Source organism: Mustelus asterias, chromosome 12, assembly GCF_964213995.1.
Source record: "Mustelus asterias chromosome 12, sMusAst1.hap1.1, whole genome shotgun sequence".
Taxonomy (NCBI): Eukaryota; Metazoa; Chordata; class Chondrichthyes; order Carcharhiniformes; family Triakidae; genus Mustelus; species Mustelus asterias.
The window spans coordinates 89,990,109-90,010,856 of NC_135812.1; the positions used below are offsets into that span (position 1 = coordinate 89,990,109).

Consider the following 20,748-nt stretch of genomic DNA (forward strand, 5'->3'; position numbering starts at 1 on the left):
GTCAGGGCATTGAACAACACTTCACACCAGTTTAATAAATTATTTTCTGAAATAACTTTACATGAATTAGGCAAACGAGGCATCCATTTTGCAGAGTAACATTTCACAAATAATTTTAATGGTGAGATAGGTGAACTCCCTCCTCTTCAAATCGCGTCTATTCATGTTTTATATCCACGGGAGCAGGCTGAAGACTTCTAACAATGCTGCAGACTCTCATTGTGCACCGACATGCCAGTAGAGGTTATGTGCGCAAGCCCTGAAGGTCGGTTTAAACGCAGACTGGTGTAACACATGGACTAAGAGCTATGTCATCAAGACCAACAATTAAGAGGAACAGAACATTACCTAGCAGCCACGTTACACTCCTTTTTGGGATGTATACATAAACGTTCATGTTTATTTTAAAAAAGAAAATGACACTGAGTGGGATCGGTCTATCCCTTAGCAGTTCAATGATTGTCGCATTATTTCCAATCACATAGTATACGTTGTGGAGGAATATCAAAGCGATTCTCAGTAAAAGGTATATCTCAGGCAATAGTTTCCCCTTGCTTCTGCTGTACTCCTAAGTTCCATTCTTGGGCCCTTATTGCCCAACGATACAGTGCTTCCTTGGCAACGTTGTCAGTAAGTATGAGGCTGTTAAGCATAGACGTGCTGAGGGCAGTCGGTTTTACCTTTCCACCACCACTCAGTTCGGATTGCTGCAGTCCTGTCTTAAATTGAGGATGAGTTAATACCATCCTCCACTAAACACTGGGAAGTCTAAAGCCATTTTATTCACCTCATACTCTCATCGTACAGGAGTGCTTAAACCCCCTCCCCGTTTCACACTTGAGCTAAATCCGACTCTGCATAATCTTGGTGTCCTAAATTAAACTTTAAAGCCAACACCCTGTCGCCAAAGCCGCCCGTTTTCCATTTCATTAAATTGCCTCCTCTGTCTCTACCTCATGCCAATCATTACAACCTCAGCCACGTTTCCATTACCTCAAAACTTGGTAACTGACGAGTATGATGTTTGACCCAATATAAGGGCATCTAAAAAAGAGATACTGAACTTCAAGTAGCTCCTTAATCCTCTCCACAGAAAGATCACCCCATTGTAGAACTCTACATGATAACCAAAACTGCCCAAATTTATCCGAGGTTGTTGGGTATAGGATCAGTCAGTGATTCAAAAATTCATCTCTCACCCATTATTGTATATCTTTAAACGTTAGAGGCACAGTTATAATAAACATAATATCGCAATGCGTTTTGACTACTGCTGTCAAGGACAAGGTGACTGCAGCAGACCTGGCCACATTAATGGCAAAATCTTTACATCCTGCAAATCTCATTTAATAAATGAAACTGGCATTTGGGGCTATTTTCCAATATTTCTAATGTGGTCACCCATCTCTAACTGGCGTAATAGTGCAGCGCAACCACGGCAGGGACTTGTGCAATCAAGGAAGAACACGCAGTAACCTATAAGGCAATGGACGACCAAGAGTTGGAAAGTGGGGTCAGCTTGAAGGCTTGTTTAGCTGGTCCAAACAAAATGGGCTGAATGTCATCCTTCTGCGCAATGAATTTGCTGTTTCTACGTACAGGATTTATAATGTAACCATACATTTTGTAATTGTTATTTATATATTTATTAGCAATGAGGAGACAGACTGGGAAAGTGAAGAGCATAGGGAACACAAGGAAGAGTTAAATATTACATGTGCATTAAGGTACAACTATTAGAAGCCATTTTATGGTGTCATTTACATTAACTTTAGCATCACTGGAAAAAAAATGTTGGTCCCATTCAAATTGATGGCATAGATCCCATGGCATTATTTCAGAGTAGAGCATTTCTCTCCAGTGGCCTGACCAATACTTATCTCAATCTAACATCACTGAATTAGATTATTTGGTCATCATCCCATTGCTGTTGGTGGGGGTTTGCTGTGCAGAAATTGGCTGCTATCTTCTATTCTACAAATATATATCTCTGGCTGTAAACCACTTGAGATGTTTTACAGGCTGTGAAAGATGTTATTTAAGTGCAATTTTTTTCAACTAATTGGCAGTCTAAAGTGTAATAAAGACAGAAACCATCGAAGGGAAACTTCATACTGATTTTTTTTTATTACTTTGTTTTACACTCAGTCACTGCAGAAGCACAACTTCAGGTGGCAGTGTTAAATACACCTGGGTGCAAAGTGAGAATGTCCCCACATTTCATTAGAGAATAGCAGTGTCCAACTTTACAGGGTTTTATGCTTCAGATCATGTTGTTTTGACACTTTCGCTAGTTGAGAGATCACTTTAATTTTTATTGCGCATATCCAATATTTTAACTGCATAATATAACACTCTTCACTCCAACCCTACAGTTGTTACTCGGAAGCAGTCACAATTTATTGCACCCTTAAACATGCTCAGAGGGTTAATAGCAGAAATCCATTCTGGGTCCTTGACAATCCCCCATACTGCCTTCTCCTACTGAAGGTTCTTGACACTGTGCAACTGCCTTTGTTTGGCAGGACGAGTAACATCATTCAATCCTCAGGAGATGAGGGCAAATATTTAACTGGACATTCAAGTCAAAACCATCCATTCACAAGTAAACTTTTGAGATCCATATCCTGGATGAGATTTTGCAGGGCAAAATTGGGTTAAAATACATGACTAGACAATTTGTGTCCTCAGCAGCACTGGGATTTGTGTAAGCACCTAAACATTTAAGTTGATCTTAGAAAACTAACTGATCTCCAATGTTACTCACAGGGATTGGCGATAGCAGGATGCCAACATGTTGGTGCTCGTCTCTGGCTGCAAGGGCCTATATCTGCAGAGGGTTTAAAGATCATGAACAGGGAAGAGGGCCAGAAGATCTCTCAGATGAAGATAGATTAATAGGAGCTCCATGATCGAGAAAAAAAATCCAAGGGTAGAACTTCTAAGGGGATGGAAATGAATTAATTGTCAGATGTAATGAAAAACTGCATTGGCAAGTTGTGCAGAGCTAAAATGTTACATGCATTTACCATGTTTCATTATTATTTGTGGAGTTACTGTCTATTCCATTTCAGTCAAAATTGCTAAACTCAAATGAGGCTAATTTAGATTGAAATTGGACAAAGATGCCCATGGCACTGTTCAATTAAAAGTGCTTAAATTGTACATCTGGTTAACGCTCAATTGTCATGAAAAAGATAACTTTGAATAGGAATAGAGCGTCCAATAACATGGATAAGCAACATGACCACTGGTAATTTTTCCAGCACCTTCAAGCAAATGAGTTATCTGGAAGTGCATCATATTTTTGGATCACAGATATACCTGGAGTGTAATGAATGCAAAGCTTGTAATTATATAGGCAGATGAGCAATTTATACTTAATTTTCTAATTATGCATAGAGATCCCTCAAAATTGCGCTGCAATTAGAATGAGAAAGACATATTTGAAATTAAAGTTGTTATAAGGGGGGAGGGGGGTGTGGTTATGAAGATTAACTTCAACTGACCAAAATGGCATTATTTGAATCAAATGAAACTTCTACCTCCAGGATATAGGTACCAAGTATACAGTCGTCAAATAAAACAATGACACAGTGCATTATTATAAAATGGATCCTACTTAAATCGAATGCTGACCTCTTAAGTGTTAAAGTACTGTTCTTTTTCGAAGAGGTTAAAGTTTCAGCTCCACACGCTGACAATGGAGTGAGGGCTGATTTATTACTCTTGTAAATGATGGACATTACTTTTTCAATAGATGGGAAGCTCTGAAATACTGAACTTATCCCTAAAAGCCTGCGTACAATGGAAAACTTCCAAAACAAAAGCTGGAAACACACCTGCCATCAACTTTATTTGAACTCTTAGTTTCAATTTGTTGTTCTACTCAATGTCTTATACCTGCAAGCAAGTGAATTACCTATTAGAGGGTGTTACTGACAAAAATATACAAACTAGCCGTCAACTATCACTGCAACAGATACCATCTATTGTGCCAGTTTTGTTCACAAACAAGGAACTCCCACAAAACACAGGCAAATATCCCATTTCTTGTTCATTTTCCACATATTAATTATTGCAGCCTCAAATCATTTTAAACACCGCATACTGCACCCACCTCTTCTTACTGGTCTCAAATAGTACTGAAAGTCGAGCAGTGATCGAAGGGAATTTCAATCAGCACTAGAATGGAGTCTGGAGGTAGCCAATGTATTTAACATATTTTAATATACATGTATTTATTGAGCCTGCTAGAGGCTGTACCAATTTGGAAGAAAACGCTAAAATTCATTTTCTCTGCATGTTATCTATCAATGCTGGGGGAAAAAAAAGTGATCTTTCTCTCCACCCCCCCCCTCAAAAACAAAACAAAACCTTCCGTTTACCCCTCATCCAAGAGGTCTGATCTAATTTGTATCAGTACTGATTTTGGAAATCAAATAATAATCCTCCGGGAAAACATCTACTGCCTGAGCACTGAAACTGTCAGACCACTAAATACAGCAAAGTTTGGGAATTGATTTTACCCTCACGTGTCCATCTATCCATTTCACTCTGCCTTTAAAAAGATATTCTGGTTAACCTTTTTCAGCAATCAGCAAGGAATGCAGGCAAGAAAGGTTTCGATGCGAATGCCACAATATCTCAATTGACAGGCACCCTGGTCAAAAAGTGGCAAACGATGGTTCTCGAACTGTAAGGCAAAATATTTTGTATCCTGAAATGCAAAACAAACTAACACAAGGGTAGAATCTTACCTTATACAAGGTGGCCCTAAGTCTGACATGGAACATCATCCCTTTCTATACTCTTGTCAGTGGGAAACATGCACCGTAGCGCATCAAATTTTACTCCTCTGGAGATATTTGCTATACATGAGTCTACCTGTCTGAAAACTCTCTCAAATCATGTGGGAAATGGATTGAAGTGGCAGACACAGTCAGGGGTCTATAGCATCAGGGCTGTGTGTAGGGAGAATCTTATCTACCACTTTACTGGGCCAGATTATTAAAAATAATTTTTATCCTGCTGGGATATTAAAGCAGCATCACACTTTTTTTTGACATCATGCTCAGATACAGAATTGAAAATAAATAAATAAAATGAAGTGCAGGTTCATATCACAGCTTTAAAAAGCTGTAGTCTCCATGAAACAACTAATTTGTTACAAACCCCTTAAAAGAAAGCCAACACTGAAGCTAATTTATAAAGCATGCTTTGGCAGGTGAAAGTGTAGGGAAATACAAGTCATATGGCTGAATTGAAGTTTGCAATGATACATTTGTACCATTATTTGTTGATGTGCATTCTAGTTGTAACAAACAATATTTAAATTCTTCTTGTATTTGAAGTTGTATCCCAACACTCTCAGTCCAGGTCACCGGTACAGTATAAAAATGGATATGCATCAGAAGGCAATTGGACAGATTACTTTAAAGCAATGCAACTAGTTTGGAAATACGAGTTAAATATTTCTCATATTTAAATGCCACATCTTTGCAAGTTCTATTCCACAGAAATACATTTATCTGCACATACTCTCAGACAGCCATTTGTTTCTTAAAACGTTAGTTCTCTGATATTTGTCATGGGAAAAGGAGGGAAAAGGCATGGTCACAAAACTAATTATTGGATTTCAAGTTGCTTTAAAATTCATTGTCTGCTCCAAACACTGTGGTTACCTCAAAATCATAAAGGCCAACATTCAATTGCAAGACAGTTTTAAGACCATCAATGAAAGGTGCTAATGTGAAGGCTGGGGAACATGTCGCAGATTAGCAGAGTAACACGTATGAAGTAAATATCTTCAATGTTTAACCTATCTTGCCACTGCCCAAAAGGACAGCAGTAACATGTTCACACAGCACAGAATCTTCAGCGTGCTGGGCCTTATCCTCAGAGATAACATTTGACACAGCGTAAAGCAAAACCTGCCAAACTCAGCAACTTTTGTTTTTGGTACTGTTTTTGGGGGCGGTCACAGTTTTACACCACATATTTGAGCAACGCAGGTGACTGGTTAAATTCACCTCATTTGAATCCCTTCACATTTGGTGAAAGCTAATCTTCACCAGTTGTTCCCAAGCTGGATGCGAGATTTTGCTCTCCAGAATGAACAAGGCAAGTGTTTCATTATTACCCTCCCCACCCCCCCAATAGAATTTGTTTTGTACAGAGTGAAATTTTCTCAAAAACCATTCAATTAAAACGTGGAAGAAATTAAAAGTCCTTGAAAATAAAAGGTGTATTTAGTAATTTTTTCATTTTAATCTCAATTAATAAAGTCCAGGCAGATCTCAAGAGGACAAGTTCACTTGTAGAATTTTCTTGCTGCATCCAGAGTGCCCTGGCAGCCTCCTTGTCTTCCCAAATGGACAAAGGGTCAAACGGTATGGCCAAATCCGGCTTTCCTTTGCTGCTGGCTAGGTTCTAGGAAGGTTGCACATCTCACATTGGTCGGTGCCTGGATGGTTCATAAAGGTGCAGTGTCTACAGGACCACATAGCAGTGGGAGCAGACTGCTGAGATCCCCCCAATGCACCATATTCTGAAGTACTGTGTGGCTGAACACCCACTGTACCTGTAAATAGAGAGCAAACGGATCAGTATGTAGGCCTTAAAGAATAAAAACACAAGTGTACATGAGTAAGTGCACTCAACGTACAAGTTCATTTTGGTGAAGTTAAGCATGAGTAAGATGGTTACGATGAGAGACAGTGTGACACAGAAGCACACCAACCTCCAGAATTGGTCACCAGCAAGTCAGGAGAAAAAGACCCAGCCGTCCCACATTAACATTGTGAAAGCAATTCGGATTCTGTTCTCTTGTTTACTTTCTGTTACCAAGCAGCAGTACAGAATCTATGAGGAGGGTTATTGTTCCATATTCAGCAAAAGGGGACATGACTGGACATCAATATGAATCTAATCATATGGCACCGATTTTAGCTTTGTGTAAACTGAATGTCATATAAATCTTAAGGGAAGTAGTGTGTTTAAAGTTTGGTTAGGTAAAACAATATTTAGACTTTTGGGTATATTCATCATATTCTAACATATCTACTGTTACGTGGAGAAGACATTAGCACTCAGAAAGTGAGGCAAAGTTTATACAGAAAATTCCTGCATGATCAGCTTTGCAAGACTTCCATCAATATCAGACTTACAAATAAATCTGTGCTTCAAAAGATTTACTCTTGGGCTGAAGTAACTCTGCATTGGAAGAACATATCCATCTCACATCACACCTACAAACTAGTTCACAGATATATTAAGAATTGATAAGTTGCTGATCTGCCATCTCAGTTACAGAAAGTATTTAAAGTGAGGTCCACAAGAAGAGAGATCATTTTGGAAAATAAAAGTTAATTACAAATGCTAATGACCACTGGTCATTCTCTCTAACTAGCAATTTCCCCTGTTATCAAAACCCTGACCCTATGTTAATGAGATTTTAAAAATTTAAATGTGGGTAACAATGGCAAGGTTTCTATGTTACAAGTGTTCCTGCAATGTGAGCATCGCTGGCAAGGCCAACATTTGTGGTCCATTCCTAAATGCCTTTTTCAACCACGGTAGTCCACGTGATGTAGGGACATCCACAAAGGGAATTCCGGGATTTTGATCCAATGGCAGTGAAGAGACAGCAAGTGCGCGGCTTATAAAATACTTCAATGGTTGTAAATGGCTTTGGGGAGATGTTGTAAAAGGCGCTACATCAATGCAAGTTCTTTCCTTCTCTTTTACCATTTATTGCCCTTCCCTAGTTGCCTTGATAATTAGCAGCAATTGTTTTTAAACTGAGTGGGCATTCAGCATCAACTATGCAATGTGGGCCAAGAGACAGGTGTATAACAGGCTGGGTAACAGCGGCAAGTTCATTTTTCCTAAGCAACACCAGTGAACTAGCTTTTCTAGCAATTCTTTACTTACAGGCCACAAATTAAAAGGAATTGGTGAATTCAAGTTCACAACTTGCGATTGTGGGATTTGAGGATCTAACTTTTGGACTGCTAGTTGGGTACTGTAACCACTATACTACCTTTCTCACACCTTCCCTTATCCTGAAGGCATTCATTCTTTTGTGAAACCCTCTGAAATCCTTGCCTGGCAGACATTATTTAAGTTTGAGTCTCACCATTGGGGGAAAACGTTCTGATTCAGTCAGGTATGGCTCTCAATAGATCTTCACATTCAGCAGTGATAACATAATTATTTTTCCCTTTCTCATTTAAATGTGTCAACTGAGATCAGGCTTTTAAGCGGAGACCAAGGATCAAGCCTATTAGATGCTTGCTTCCAAGTACTCAATGTCCAACTCACTAGTGACATGCTTTTTTTAAAAAAAAGTCTATCGTTTAAAATTAGGATTCAATTGCTAAAACATCAAGTTGCTACAACACATGTTATATTCACAAACTATTATTTACAGGCCTATTTTAAATGCAGTGTGTCAGGGGCTAAGACCTCACTTTATATTTTTTATTAAAAAATTATATAAATTATGGCTAATTTATACATTTTAAAAACTGGACAAAAGACTTTAAGACGACTGAAGCCCTGGCTGGCCCTAACTCAAAACAAAAATAAATTTCTGGTATTCAGAGAAGCTGATACCTCGTTATCTTTGAAGAGGCACTAATGACCCCTGTGACTACAGAGATAAAATTCAAAGGGAATAACACAAGGGCCATCTACATTTCCTGGGCCAAACCTGGCCAACAGAGATGGCCAACTTGCTAGGACAAAGGACTCTGAAACCTCTTTCGAAATTCTTAATAGCTGAAATATTAACAACCTTAGGAATCCAGACCCAGGAATATACATCCTTTGTTAGAGTAGCAGGAGTCATGTCACACCCCCCCCCCCCCCCCCCCACCGGTTGGGGAGCCAGTTACCCTGTCTTGCTGTACTGCCCTTCAGTTTGCCATGTTCCACCTAGCTAGCAACAATTCAGAATCAGAGCTCTGTCCAAGTTTAAACACCTGACTCCATTGACACTGTTTCTACTGGAACCTCTTAATTTCTACACAGAATTTTTGTGCACACAAGACAAATTTATTTCTTTGTGCCTATCCCATCGTGTAAGTCTCGACTGGAATAGTGAATTATCCAGCAGTCTTCTGCCCGCTGACTCCGTGAAAGACTACACCATTGGACTTTGATTCTAGACTCAGGTGAAACAATAATTCTTTACTTTGTGATTTTTGCCCAGTAAATCAATATTTTTTGATTTCCCCTCCTTTTATTGTACATGTAAAAAAAGGAGGCCAAGTTGTATGGTTGAGTGAGTTTGAATAAACTACCCATCTCAAATGTGTTTCTGCAAATCTGGTGTCAGTTGTTTGGACCACACCAAAATTGAGGGGTTGAGAAAATATACCACCTACAAATGAGGAAATCAAAATTCTGCTATTGGATGGGTGATTAACCTCCCTCCTGTCCATAACAATTGCTCAATGTGAAGACTGGGCAACAATACCAGTAAAGACCGCTGTGTAACTGAAAGTATTCAAGAAGTTGGCGTTCTATATGATGGCTGCAGACATAATAACAGATATCTAGCTGCAATGTCCGAGTGTTAACTTTAAGGTCTACTATTAGTTAGCAATAGTTTGACAATTCATATACTGTTTTACATTACTGTTTAGTTGCCACTACCCATCCCCTCTTTTTCTCCTTACTGCAGAGCTGTTCAATGGTAGCCCATTGCTCCGATCTCTTCCAGGTCTGGGCGAGTTCCTCATTCCGTGTTTTCACTGCTTCCAACAACAAGTTGATACTATCCTGTTAGAGATAAGCAGTGAAGGTTACATGAGAAGATACGTAGAATGGTCATTTTGCAGATCATTTGGATGCAACCTATTGCACAAGAATGAACACCTTTGAACAAGAGATGAGAGAGGACTTTAATTAGGCCGTTCATAACAGCTTCAACAGAATCCATTTACTTCAAAGCCAACTTTAGATAACCAGTGGAAACTAGCTTTTAATTCCAAAGTGTCATTTGAATGTTATTTTTGAACGGAAGATTTGATCCAGCTGATGTGTTCATGAGGTAATAGATTAAAAAGAAACAACTTGGGACTAAGATAAAGCACATAAATAACAGCACTGAGTCATCTATTTGTCACCTTCATGCCAGAAATTCTAGTTTACACAAGTACTCATTGACATTCGAGCACGATCTCTGCTCAGACTCTTACATAACCGTCCCTCAGACCTCTAGCAATGGGACCACTTCATATTTATCAAAAACACATTAATTTTTTTTAAAATACAAAGGATTATTTGTGATTTGAAGAGTTTTATGAATGTGTATATACACATAAGAATTGTACAGAATAGATATGTCCCAGTCAGAATAATAATTATTTTGAAAAAAGGTGCTGTACCCATTTCTGTATAAAGGGCAGACTTTGAAGAAAATACAACTTGACACTTTTGACATAATGGCTCAGTTACTGAAACGTTAGTTAAATGTAGTTCACATTAAATAAAAAGAGTATAAATATTTCATTTGAACATCAAGAGATTTTCAATACGACAAATACACTTTGTAATGCCTTTCAGTACCTCACACTCCAGGTAGATGTACTCAGGCTAAGACATCAATGTTTGGATATTTTGCCAAACACTCAATAGTGTGTGTAGGATTATGGAAAACAATTTTGTTTTTAGATGGCAAAAACTATAAATTCATCAAGACCACCAAAATAATGTATTAATCTAAAGGTAAGAAAAATCACATTATTAACCCTTTCATTCTTAGGAATGAATAGTTAGATGACGAGGCACAATGGTTTTTATATTGACACTAGATTTGCAGAAACAAATATCCATACTCAGGAAATATAATACCATGATTGGCAGTAGTGAACATCAACTCGCATTACATCCAAGTTTTCTCAGTATATTTTGGAATATGGCTCTGTTAAGTCTTTTACTAGGTACAATTTGCATCTCCTCGCATCTGGCTCTCTGTGATGGATACCGAGCTGTAAAAGGCTTGTTATGAGGATTTCATAATGTGTAACTAAACCCATTAGGATACTATAGCCCAATGCTTTGAGAAGTATCAGTGGTTAAGAAAGACATGTCAACCCTGCTCCCAAAATTAGGGAATGTCCCAGTGGTCCAAAAGCAGCCTTATCTAGCATTGCACCAGTTAAGGGAATTTCTTGCTTCAAGCATGATTTATTGTGTTCTGATATGTTTCTTCATGATATCCTACTTCCTTAGGGGAAACTTACTTGTGGCTGGCAGATGCCAGTCATAGTACATTTTGAACAAAACCCTTGATTATATCAGTATACAACTGACATCTTTCCGCAATGAGAATTAGTTTTCCTTTTTGCTTTAAACACATCTGCCTTCAATTAAAAGATATTACTTCCAGATATTTTCAGTATTTAACACTAATACAAAAGGAACTTTCTGTATTCCTTCATTCACTGTAGTCCCTCAATAAATGAAAATGACTTTTATCTTCAAACGTGCAATAGTTACACTTTTATGCAAACCCAACTTGAACATAGTTCTAAGGTGTTTTTAAAGGGGTTTATTCTACAGTTGAACAATTTGGATGACAGGTTAAAAAAAAAAGAAAAACGGATTTAACTGCTGCACAAGATGTATGCTCGATCTTAAAATAATTATTCGACACAGCATTTCCCTTATCTTGGTGATTCAGAATATTACTTGCATCATTTTACTAAATTTCAAGAATGCTTTGCATGACAAAATAAATCTGTTAACAATATTCCAAACTATTGATAGCTTTCCAAAATCAATGCTAATTTAAGTTTGGCAAAATCATAATAAGGCAAAATTTACAATCTATATTGAGAACGTTAAATTCAATCCCAAATGGGATGATACATCTTGAAATATCTTGTATTGTGGCATTTATTGATATACAATTGCACCCTTCAGTGTGCCTGTCAAGGTTAATATTTTAAAATGTGATTCGTATTTTTATTGCTAAAGGTGAAAATTAACATTAATTGTAATATTCATCACGAGATAGAACACATCAATGACTGATTATTTGAAAAGGAAGACAAGTACCGAGCCCTAATCAAATGCATGATAAGACAATGCTCCAAGTCCCAAGCAGGTCAATATTTTGATTGATCCTGATCTCCAGTTGATCACTGCCAACCAAACTGCTCTACACACACACGCGCACACTGTGCTTGCTGCTGAGCTAAAAGGTGAGGTCTGGAAATGATCTGAGCAGATATTCATTTGGTAATATGCCAAGATAGCAAGCTGCTTCCGACTCAGAATCAACTCTGGGTCTGCTGCCCTGCCAAAAATATGCACGCAAACAATATAGTAAGAGTGTTGTATCATATCTAGGTTGCAAAGCAATTCATTACAGTAAATATTTGAAGTATCCAAGGAACCTTAAACCCCCCAAAAAAGAAAACGCAAATTATTATTGGTGGTCAAGTAAGCCAAAAACTACAATAAGATTTCGGGAATAGTTTTTTCCTGGAGAATACACGTCAGTGTAGAGCAGGCAAATTTTTCTAAAGGAAGATGAATGTAATAGTGAACAGCAAGATCAGAGGACAGGGTAGCTTTCTACATATTGCTAACAATATTAGTGTGCACTTAATTTATTCCCTTTTGCAGCTTATTTGTATAATAACACGTTCAAGTAGTAAATATGTTTTTCATGGGTGTTGCTAAACAAATTATGCAGGCAATTTTTCTATCATACTGAAATTGGCAGAACGGCCACTCAGAAATTTGCCCCGTCCACTTCCAATCCCAGACATTATTACATTCTGGCTTTCATTTGTTTTCACTGATTTCCTTATTCCAACCCAACATCTTGATTAAACAAATAATAAGGCTGCTTTTAGGTATGGGCACAATGTCAGACAACATAGCACTTTAAGTGGGGATTCTAAGCTGTTAAAATATGTTCAGGGGCTGTTAAGTGATACTCACCCTGAGTGGCATAACATCATTGGTTACCAGGAACAGAAGTAGGTGGAAATCGGAGATGACATCAAGAAAAACAGAAGATTGATTCTGTGATAAGTAGGTGGCCAAAGTATGAAAATCCTACAGAAAACAAAATAAATCACTGTGCAATCATATAAAAGGATCAGAAGAATAAAACTTGTGCTGAACGGTATTTATTTTCTGAAACTGAGAAAAAAAATCAGTGTGCAGTGGGTAACTGGTGTTATACAGACCAGAGTGGTTGGAGGTTCATACACTTGTCTGAATGGGTTAGCTGTTCTGAACCAGAGAACAATAAGAATGCTATGATAAGAATTGTTCTTCTGCTCACCATATCATGGCAAAGAAACAGCCAGCAAGGATTTCTATTCCCTATTGCTTTTGAATGGTTTGTTCTGCCAAGTGCATGTGCTTAGAGAGTGGGTGAGGGCAAAAAGGGCTCTGCCACAATACACTCCATGGATAAATAGTATGGAGTGAGGCATTTAACCTGCCTGGGAACATTCCTCAGCAAGAGTCAACACCTTCAGGAAGGGAACAAAAGATTGAAGGTTCCACTCTTCAGTCAAGAAAATTAGACTGACAGAAATTTTAATTTACATGATAGAAGATGGTGGTTCTACTAGGATTATCCAGCTTCGCTCAAAGGTCTAGTTAAATATCATAAACACCAATGCAGACTGTGCAATTAAGACGTTTATATCATAGCTCACCCTGAAGAATCATCACATAAAACTGACATTTTCTGCTAGAAATCTGCTAATATTTTATTTCAATATAAACTTGGATCACGCTTTTATAAACTTGGATCACGCTTTTATAAACTGCTTACGCAAAGTCAATTTAAATTAGACCATCAGTTCAAATGATCATTTTTAAATGAGATATTAAAACCAAAAGAAATTCTAAACATTTAAATTTGATCCCAATTAGCAGCCTCAAGGAGAATTCATTCCCATGCAGGATACCACGTAGCTTAAAGAAACACAAGCGTATTTTCCAGCAAGATTTATTCAGGTGAACCATATCATCAAACACCACTGCAATCCTTAGGACAATAAGCACGGTATAAATTCCTGGTATGGGAATTAAATCCCACTGTGTCAAGCTGAAGTAGCTTGACGGAGTTTATAAGATCAGAAAGCGGGACATAAAAATCCAATAGATCATTGAGCTGAAGGAAGAGGGGGAGGGGAGAATAAAAATAATGAGAAGATGAGATGTTCATATTGTTGTGAAGCTGCAGAGCTTTATGCACTAAAATTCATGCATAACAGTTCTCTATGACATTATTAAAATAGGATTGGTAGTTAGAGTTTGGATCAGCAATAAACGCTGTTTTTTTTGCCAGGGCTTTGCATTAGTTTTTGTTATACTGCAATTATTCCCTTATTTATATGTGACCACTAATTGGCTGCATCCATGTGCCTTTGCCATTTCCTACCACCTTTTTGGCAGAGGGGTTTGTGTTCTAAAGTCAAACACATCAACATCAAAAGCAAGTGAACTGAGGAAATGCAAGAAACAGTGGATGAGGCAGGTTATGTTACACAGAAATTGTTCTACAAAATGCTACTAATTGTTCTTGGAAGAACGCCAGCCAGTTTCCCTCCAGCAGCTCAATAATCCTGTAATAAAAGTCAGCGGCATAGCAAATAAAAATTGAAAATAATTTACTCGTCAGTAAAACTTCAACCCATGTGTTGGCGTTGCATTTTGTGCTTCATTCGTCTCAACCACATACAATTCAAATTTTAACGCAATGCTAAATTGTTCATTACAGCTGCGAGACACTTACCTGTGTCTCTCCGACAACATCTCTGTTCACAACAGAAAAAGGGTGTGGAGATGAAGCAAAAGTGTAAACAGGATCCTTTGGAAAAGTTGTGGGAATCTATATTTGAAAGAAAAGAACGGGTTGTGCAGTCAGAGTTAAAGATCAGATTTATGATTATAAAAACAGAAAATTGCGGAAACATCTAGAGAGAGAAATGCAGGCTGGTGTTTCAGGTATAGACCATTTGTCAGAACAGTTCTGACTAAGTCTACACACAAAACATCACGTCACCTTGCAGTCATTGAAGCACAGGAGGAGGCCATTTATTTGATCCATCAAGTCCTCGCCAGCTCTCTGTAGAGCAAGCCAGTCAGTACTATTGCCCCACTCTTGCCCTGTAGGCCTGCACAGTTTATTGTCAAGTGACCATCCAATTTCCTTTTGAAATCAGGCATCGCGTCTGTTTCCACCATCTTTGCTACAGATTCTCCTGCTCTATCTTTGTTCCAGAGTCCAAAACTTTTACTTAGTTATTTTTACAGATAAATTTGTTTCCATATTTCAAACAATCTTGTAGAAAATGATCTTTAGGAATGAGACAGACCAAATTTTCTACAAGACAGTAACAACTTGCACATTTATAGCACTTTCAACATGGAAAAGGTTCCCTAAGGTGTTTCACATGAGTGCAAAAGAAAAGGATGCCGAGAGAAAGTTACGGGTAACTAAAGCTTTCGTCATGAGATGGGTTTCAAGGAGCATCTTATAAGGAGGGGAGATGGATGGATTTAGCACAGAAATTTTAGAATGTGAAACCTTGATGGCTGAAGACAATAGCTGCCACCAATGTGTCAAACATAAGTGGGATGCATCAAGTGTCAGTGACAGAGGAGTGGAATTTTGGCCAACATGTGAGGGCTTTCAGGTTGGGGAAGGCTGCAAGGATAGGGGAAGGCACAGGGAAACGCTGGATTTAGCCCAAGGGAGAAAATTTTAAGTTGAAGGCAATAATGGATCAAGAATTAATAAAGGTGAGCAAAGCAGGGGTGATGAACGAGTAAGATACAGGCAGTGGAATTCTGGATGAGTGGAAGTTTACAGATTGTAGAGGATAGGAGGCCAATCAGCTGCGTATTGGAAAAACCGAACCTGGAAGTGACAAAGGCACGGCAAGGTTTACATAGGAATAGCAGGAGGCCTTTCAGTGTTTTGAGCCTGTTCCATCAGTTGGGCTGAGGCAGGGCAGGGAGCACTCTGTTCCAGAGGTGGAAGTAGGTGGTCTTTGAAAGAGAGATGAAAAATAACTTCCATTAATATAGCACTTTTTATGACCACCAGATGTCCTGAAGTACTTTACAATCAATGAATTTCTTAAGTATAGCGAGTATTGTAATATAGGAAACAAAACAGCCATCTTACAACAGCAAGCTCCCAGAAACAGTAACATGATAAATCTGTTTCTGTGATGTTGATTCAGGGATAAATATTGATCAGAACATTGAGGATAATTCCCTTGCAGGTCCTCAAAATAATGGCATGGGATCTTTATGTCCACCTGAAAAAGCATATGGAGACACAGTTTAATGCTTCATCCAATAGTGCAGCACATCCTCAGTACTTCACTAGAGTGTTAGCCTTGATTTTTGTTCTGAAATCCTGGAATGGGACTTGAACCCACAACTTCGTGTCTCAGGAGTGTTACCAACTGAGCTAAGGCTGACACACATGGGGTCAGAAGCTCAGCCTGGAGTCAAATAGCACAGCAAAGGTGTGAAAGGTTGGGTTTCAAGGAGATACCAGCTGTGAAAAGGGAAGAAATTAGTAGTGAAGATATGGATTTCAAGGTGAGGGCAAAGATAATGGTTAGTCTTTCCAGTGCTTAACTGGAGAAAATTGTAGGTCATCCACTGCCTCCACCGCCTCCTCCTGTATCCTTTGATCCATTTAGCTCCAGGTATAGGTGTAGGTCTGATCACACTCAAAATCCTGCTGTTAGTATAATGGATATCGGAAAAGCAGTCTGACAACATTCAGGCAGTGGAGGGTTCAAGAAAGGTGGTGAAGATGTAGAGCTATGTGCCATTAGTGTGCTGCTGAAAGCTAATCCCTCGTCTGTGGATGATGTTGCCAAGGGCAGCTTGTAGTGGAGGATAGCCATACTGTGATTGCTGGGATTTGATATGGTAATCCCCAAGGTGCTGTACTAAGGCCTCAGCTTTTCATTATATTTAATCACTGTAAAATGGATTTTAATTGCTCCACTGGCTGCTGTGCTGTCAGCTGCCTAAGCCCTGGAATTCCCTCTGTAAACCTCTCTGCCTCTCCCTGTCCTTTAACATGCTCTAGAAACCAACCTCTGAGCAAGTTTGTGCTCACCTCTCTTCATATTGCCTTATACAGCTCAATGTCAAACTTTGTTTGATAATGCTCCTATGAAATGCGCTATACAAAGACAAGTATCACATTTATCAATGACATGAATGGAGGAATAGAGAACTGTTCCATATATCCAAGTTTGCAGCATTGGGAGGCACAACAGCTAATACAGCTGGTAGTAGGAGGTTACACAAGATGATGAGACAGATGATGAGTGAACAACATGTAGTAAATGAAGCTCAAGTCTAAATAAATGTAAATTGGAATATTTTCTTAATGGTGAGAAACTAAGCACTGCAGAGGAACAAAGAAATTTGGATGTCCCACATACACCGAATCACCAAAAGGTTCATTGCCAATTACATAATTTACACCAAATGTTGTAAATGCCAAGAAAGGCATTATTACTTCCCTCAAAATAAAGGTAACAGGAATGGAGCAAGCATTATTAAGCAGCAAGTATAAATTGAGATATTCTGCTTGTAATGGAATCATAAACCCTCTCATTAGTTGTTTATGCTGCACAAATTCTGAACTACTCCCAATCATAAAACTCTGCATGCTCAAAAGAGTGACCAATCTGGAGTTTATACTGGCAGCATTATTTTACATGTGATCAGACCTACACCTGGGGTTAAAGGGATCGAAACATATGGGGGCAAATCCGGAATAGGTTGCTGAATTGGATGATCAGCCATGATCATAACGAATGGCGCAACAGGCTCAAAAGGTCTAATGGCCAACTCCTGCTACCATTTTCTATGTTTACAAATGACAAAAATTAAATTGAAGGGCAAACTATCTTGGAACGGTTTTACTGAACTCAGATTAAGCTGACTTAAACTGTAATTTTGTATGCCTCCGTGCCCTTTATTCTACAAAGTGAAGCTCCACAAGTCATATATAAAGTACTAAGCAAGAGCGAAAATTTGCATGTTCCAAATAAAACATTCAATTGGAAGTTTTGGCTTGCCCTAAACTATTACATTAAATGGATCTGTTGTCAATTGCCAGGATCACTGCTTGCAGTTGTCTGACAAGTTATATGCAGAACTTATATGGTGGGAGATATAGGAGGGATGTCCAAGGTACGTTCTTTACTCAGAGTGGTTGGGGTCTGGAATGGACTGCCTGCTGTGATAGTGGAGTCGGACACTTTAGGAACTTTCAAGTGGTTATTGGATAGGCACATGGAGCACACCAGAATGATGGGGAGTGGGATAGCTTGATCTTGGTTTCGGACAAAGCTCGGCACAACATCGAGGGCCGAAGGGCCTGTACTGTGCTGTACTGTGCTGTACTGTTCTATGTAACTCTCATGTGGATGAAAAATAACTATCCATGGAAAAGACTATTCACGTCCATTTTTATACCTGAATAAACATAAAGGGTGTAATTGCAATCTATGTTTCATTAGAAAAGCCCCACAGAAGCAGGGCCACAAAAATTTAACTTAAAACTCAGAGCGTTGCTCTCCACGGAAATCTTTACTAAAAGGCAAAAGATTTATACGATCTGAAGAGAAACCGTAATTTTAATAAATGCTCCCTCTAGTCTGTGCACGAACCCAGAAGGAACTGCACAGGACATTCACAAGTCGTACCCTTTAAGATACTGCACCTATGCAGGTGCACAAAAAAAATATTTAAAAGGTATCAAGCATTGAAAATAACAGGCTATTCAAAATGACAAAAAAATGAGAAAGCACAGGGACCATAATTATTTTAAACCATTGTTTGCATGGATGAAAGGCTTTCAGAAAGTTGTAAGCAATTATTGGGGCACACTATTGCTAATGCAAACCAGCATTTTCAACACCTGCACAGGAAGCAGTTTTACATTCTAAATATTTCCATGAACTGGCAGATGCTGGGCTGTCTATCCATCCTGTTTCATTTAGATTTTACTGCAGTTCATTGCCTTGGCTACTGTATTAATAACAGTGCTGACACATTGTATGCCTCTTCATCTGTCACTTCTCATGAGATTAATCAACTTGTTGGGTCGGTTACCAAGGAGTGGAGTATAATTTTAGGCATCCTTGATCATTTGACATCTGTATATTCTTTACAATTGATGTTCAGACAGTAGAATAGAACTGTGTTAAGCTACAAACATTTCTAACAACACCTAATCACCTCTCAATGATATACAATGGCATTTGCACTACCAAGGCCCCCCATCAAAATCCAGGGATGGGGGTGGGGAGGGAGGTGGTGTGTGGCTTCACCGTTGCCTAGAAATTCAATGAGCCTGCTACTTTTCTCCCTTTTGTTCTTTCCCACGAACACTGACTCATTGTTTGGGCGAGAGTGCATAATTGCTGGGTTCTCCAACAGCCATTTTCACCTGTGACCCCCCCAACGGTGAGTATTAGTCAGGATGTTCAAGCACAGGGTGCATCATTAACAAGCCTAATCATGTCCCAGGAGCTGGGAATCTGGTCAAATTTCTTCTTCTCTAAGTAGCCTGAAATGTTGAAACTAAGTGTAGTACTTCAACTGCCACTTGACTGGCAGTAACCCATTCAGCACAATTTGCAAATTGGGAGGAATACTTTCCTAGTTTGTGTGGCTCAGCTACTCACCATCTTAACCAGCCTTAAGTCATCTTCAGCCGGAAACTCTCCTAATCTAATTTTTTAAAAAAACTTTTTAAAACCAGACACAAGAATTGGTACATCATGTTGCAGCTATATAAAACCTTGGTTAGGCCGCATTTGGAGTAGTGCATGCAGTTCTGGTCACCACACTACCAGAAGGACGTGGAAGCTTTGGACAGAGTGCAAAGAAGGTTCATCTGGCTGTTGCCTGGTCTCGAGGGCATTGACTATGAGAAGAGGTTGAATAAACTAGGATTGTTTTCATTGGAAAAATGGAGGCGAAGAGGATACGTTATAGAGGTCGACAAAATTATGAGAGGCATAGTGGCTAATCAGAGGCTTTTTCTCAGGATGGAATTACAAGGGGCACAGGTTCAAGATGAGAGGAGGAAAGTTTAAGGGAGGTGTGCAGGGCAGGCTTTTCACGCTGAGAGTGGTGGGTGCCTTGAATGCACTGCCAGATGTGGTGGTGGAAGCAGGCACGTTAGCAACAATTAAGAGGCATCTGGATGGGTACATGAATAGGGAAGGAATAGAGGGATACGGTCTGAGTAAGGACAGATTTTTTTTTAGTTTAGTTAGGGCATCATAGTCGGCACGGGCTTGGAGGGCTGTATTGTTCCTGTGCTGTACTTTTCTTTGTTTTTTTTCAGACACACAAATGTTTGGTAAAAGTGCTTTATTAAAAAAAGCAATACGGATTCAGAGTAAATTAAATATACTTTATTTTGGGAATGTATTCCAAATTAAGGAAACTAATTTAGGTCCTTATATATGCTGCCTGCATTTAATCTGTAGGTCAGCAATTGAACGACTTAGGGGGAGTGGAGTGATACCCAACTCCCACATATCTCTGGCCTCAAACTTAACCAACATACATGCCATTAATATAATTAAATCCATTTCAGGACACGATACATATGTACAGGCAAACTAGTTTTTAATTACTTTATGCAATTTAATTATTTTTATATTGCAGTACCGGCAAAGGCAAGACAAGTATTAATAG

At 38.8% G+C, this 20,748-nt stretch overlaps 1 protein-coding gene and 1 non-coding gene across 2 annotated transcripts in view; both read right to left on the reverse strand.

Annotated features, from left to right (window-relative positions):
- Window positions 1-2,098: 2,098 nt before the first annotated feature.
- Window positions 2,099-20,748, reverse strand: part of nploc4 (NPL4 homolog, ubiquitin recognition factor) — a 69,153-nt gene continuing 50,503 nt past the window's right edge. The window contains exons 14-17 of the mRNA XM_078225596.1: window positions 14,783-14,878; window positions 12,967-13,083; window positions 9,687-9,789; window positions 2,099-6,583 (exon numbers count right to left, since the gene is read on the reverse strand). Coding sequence (XP_078081722.1) covers window positions 6,426-6,583; window positions 9,687-9,789; window positions 12,967-13,083; window positions 14,783-14,878 — 474 coding nt within the window. The 3' untranslated portion in view covers window positions 2,099-6,425. The remainder of the gene's footprint in view (window positions 6,584-9,686; window positions 9,790-12,966; window positions 13,084-14,782; window positions 14,879-20,748) is intronic.
- LOC144502147 (U5 spliceosomal RNA) lies at window positions 18,559-18,672 on the reverse strand. The gene has a single exon (XR_013499285.1). It is a non-coding gene; the product is annotated as a U5 spliceosomal RNA (small nuclear RNA).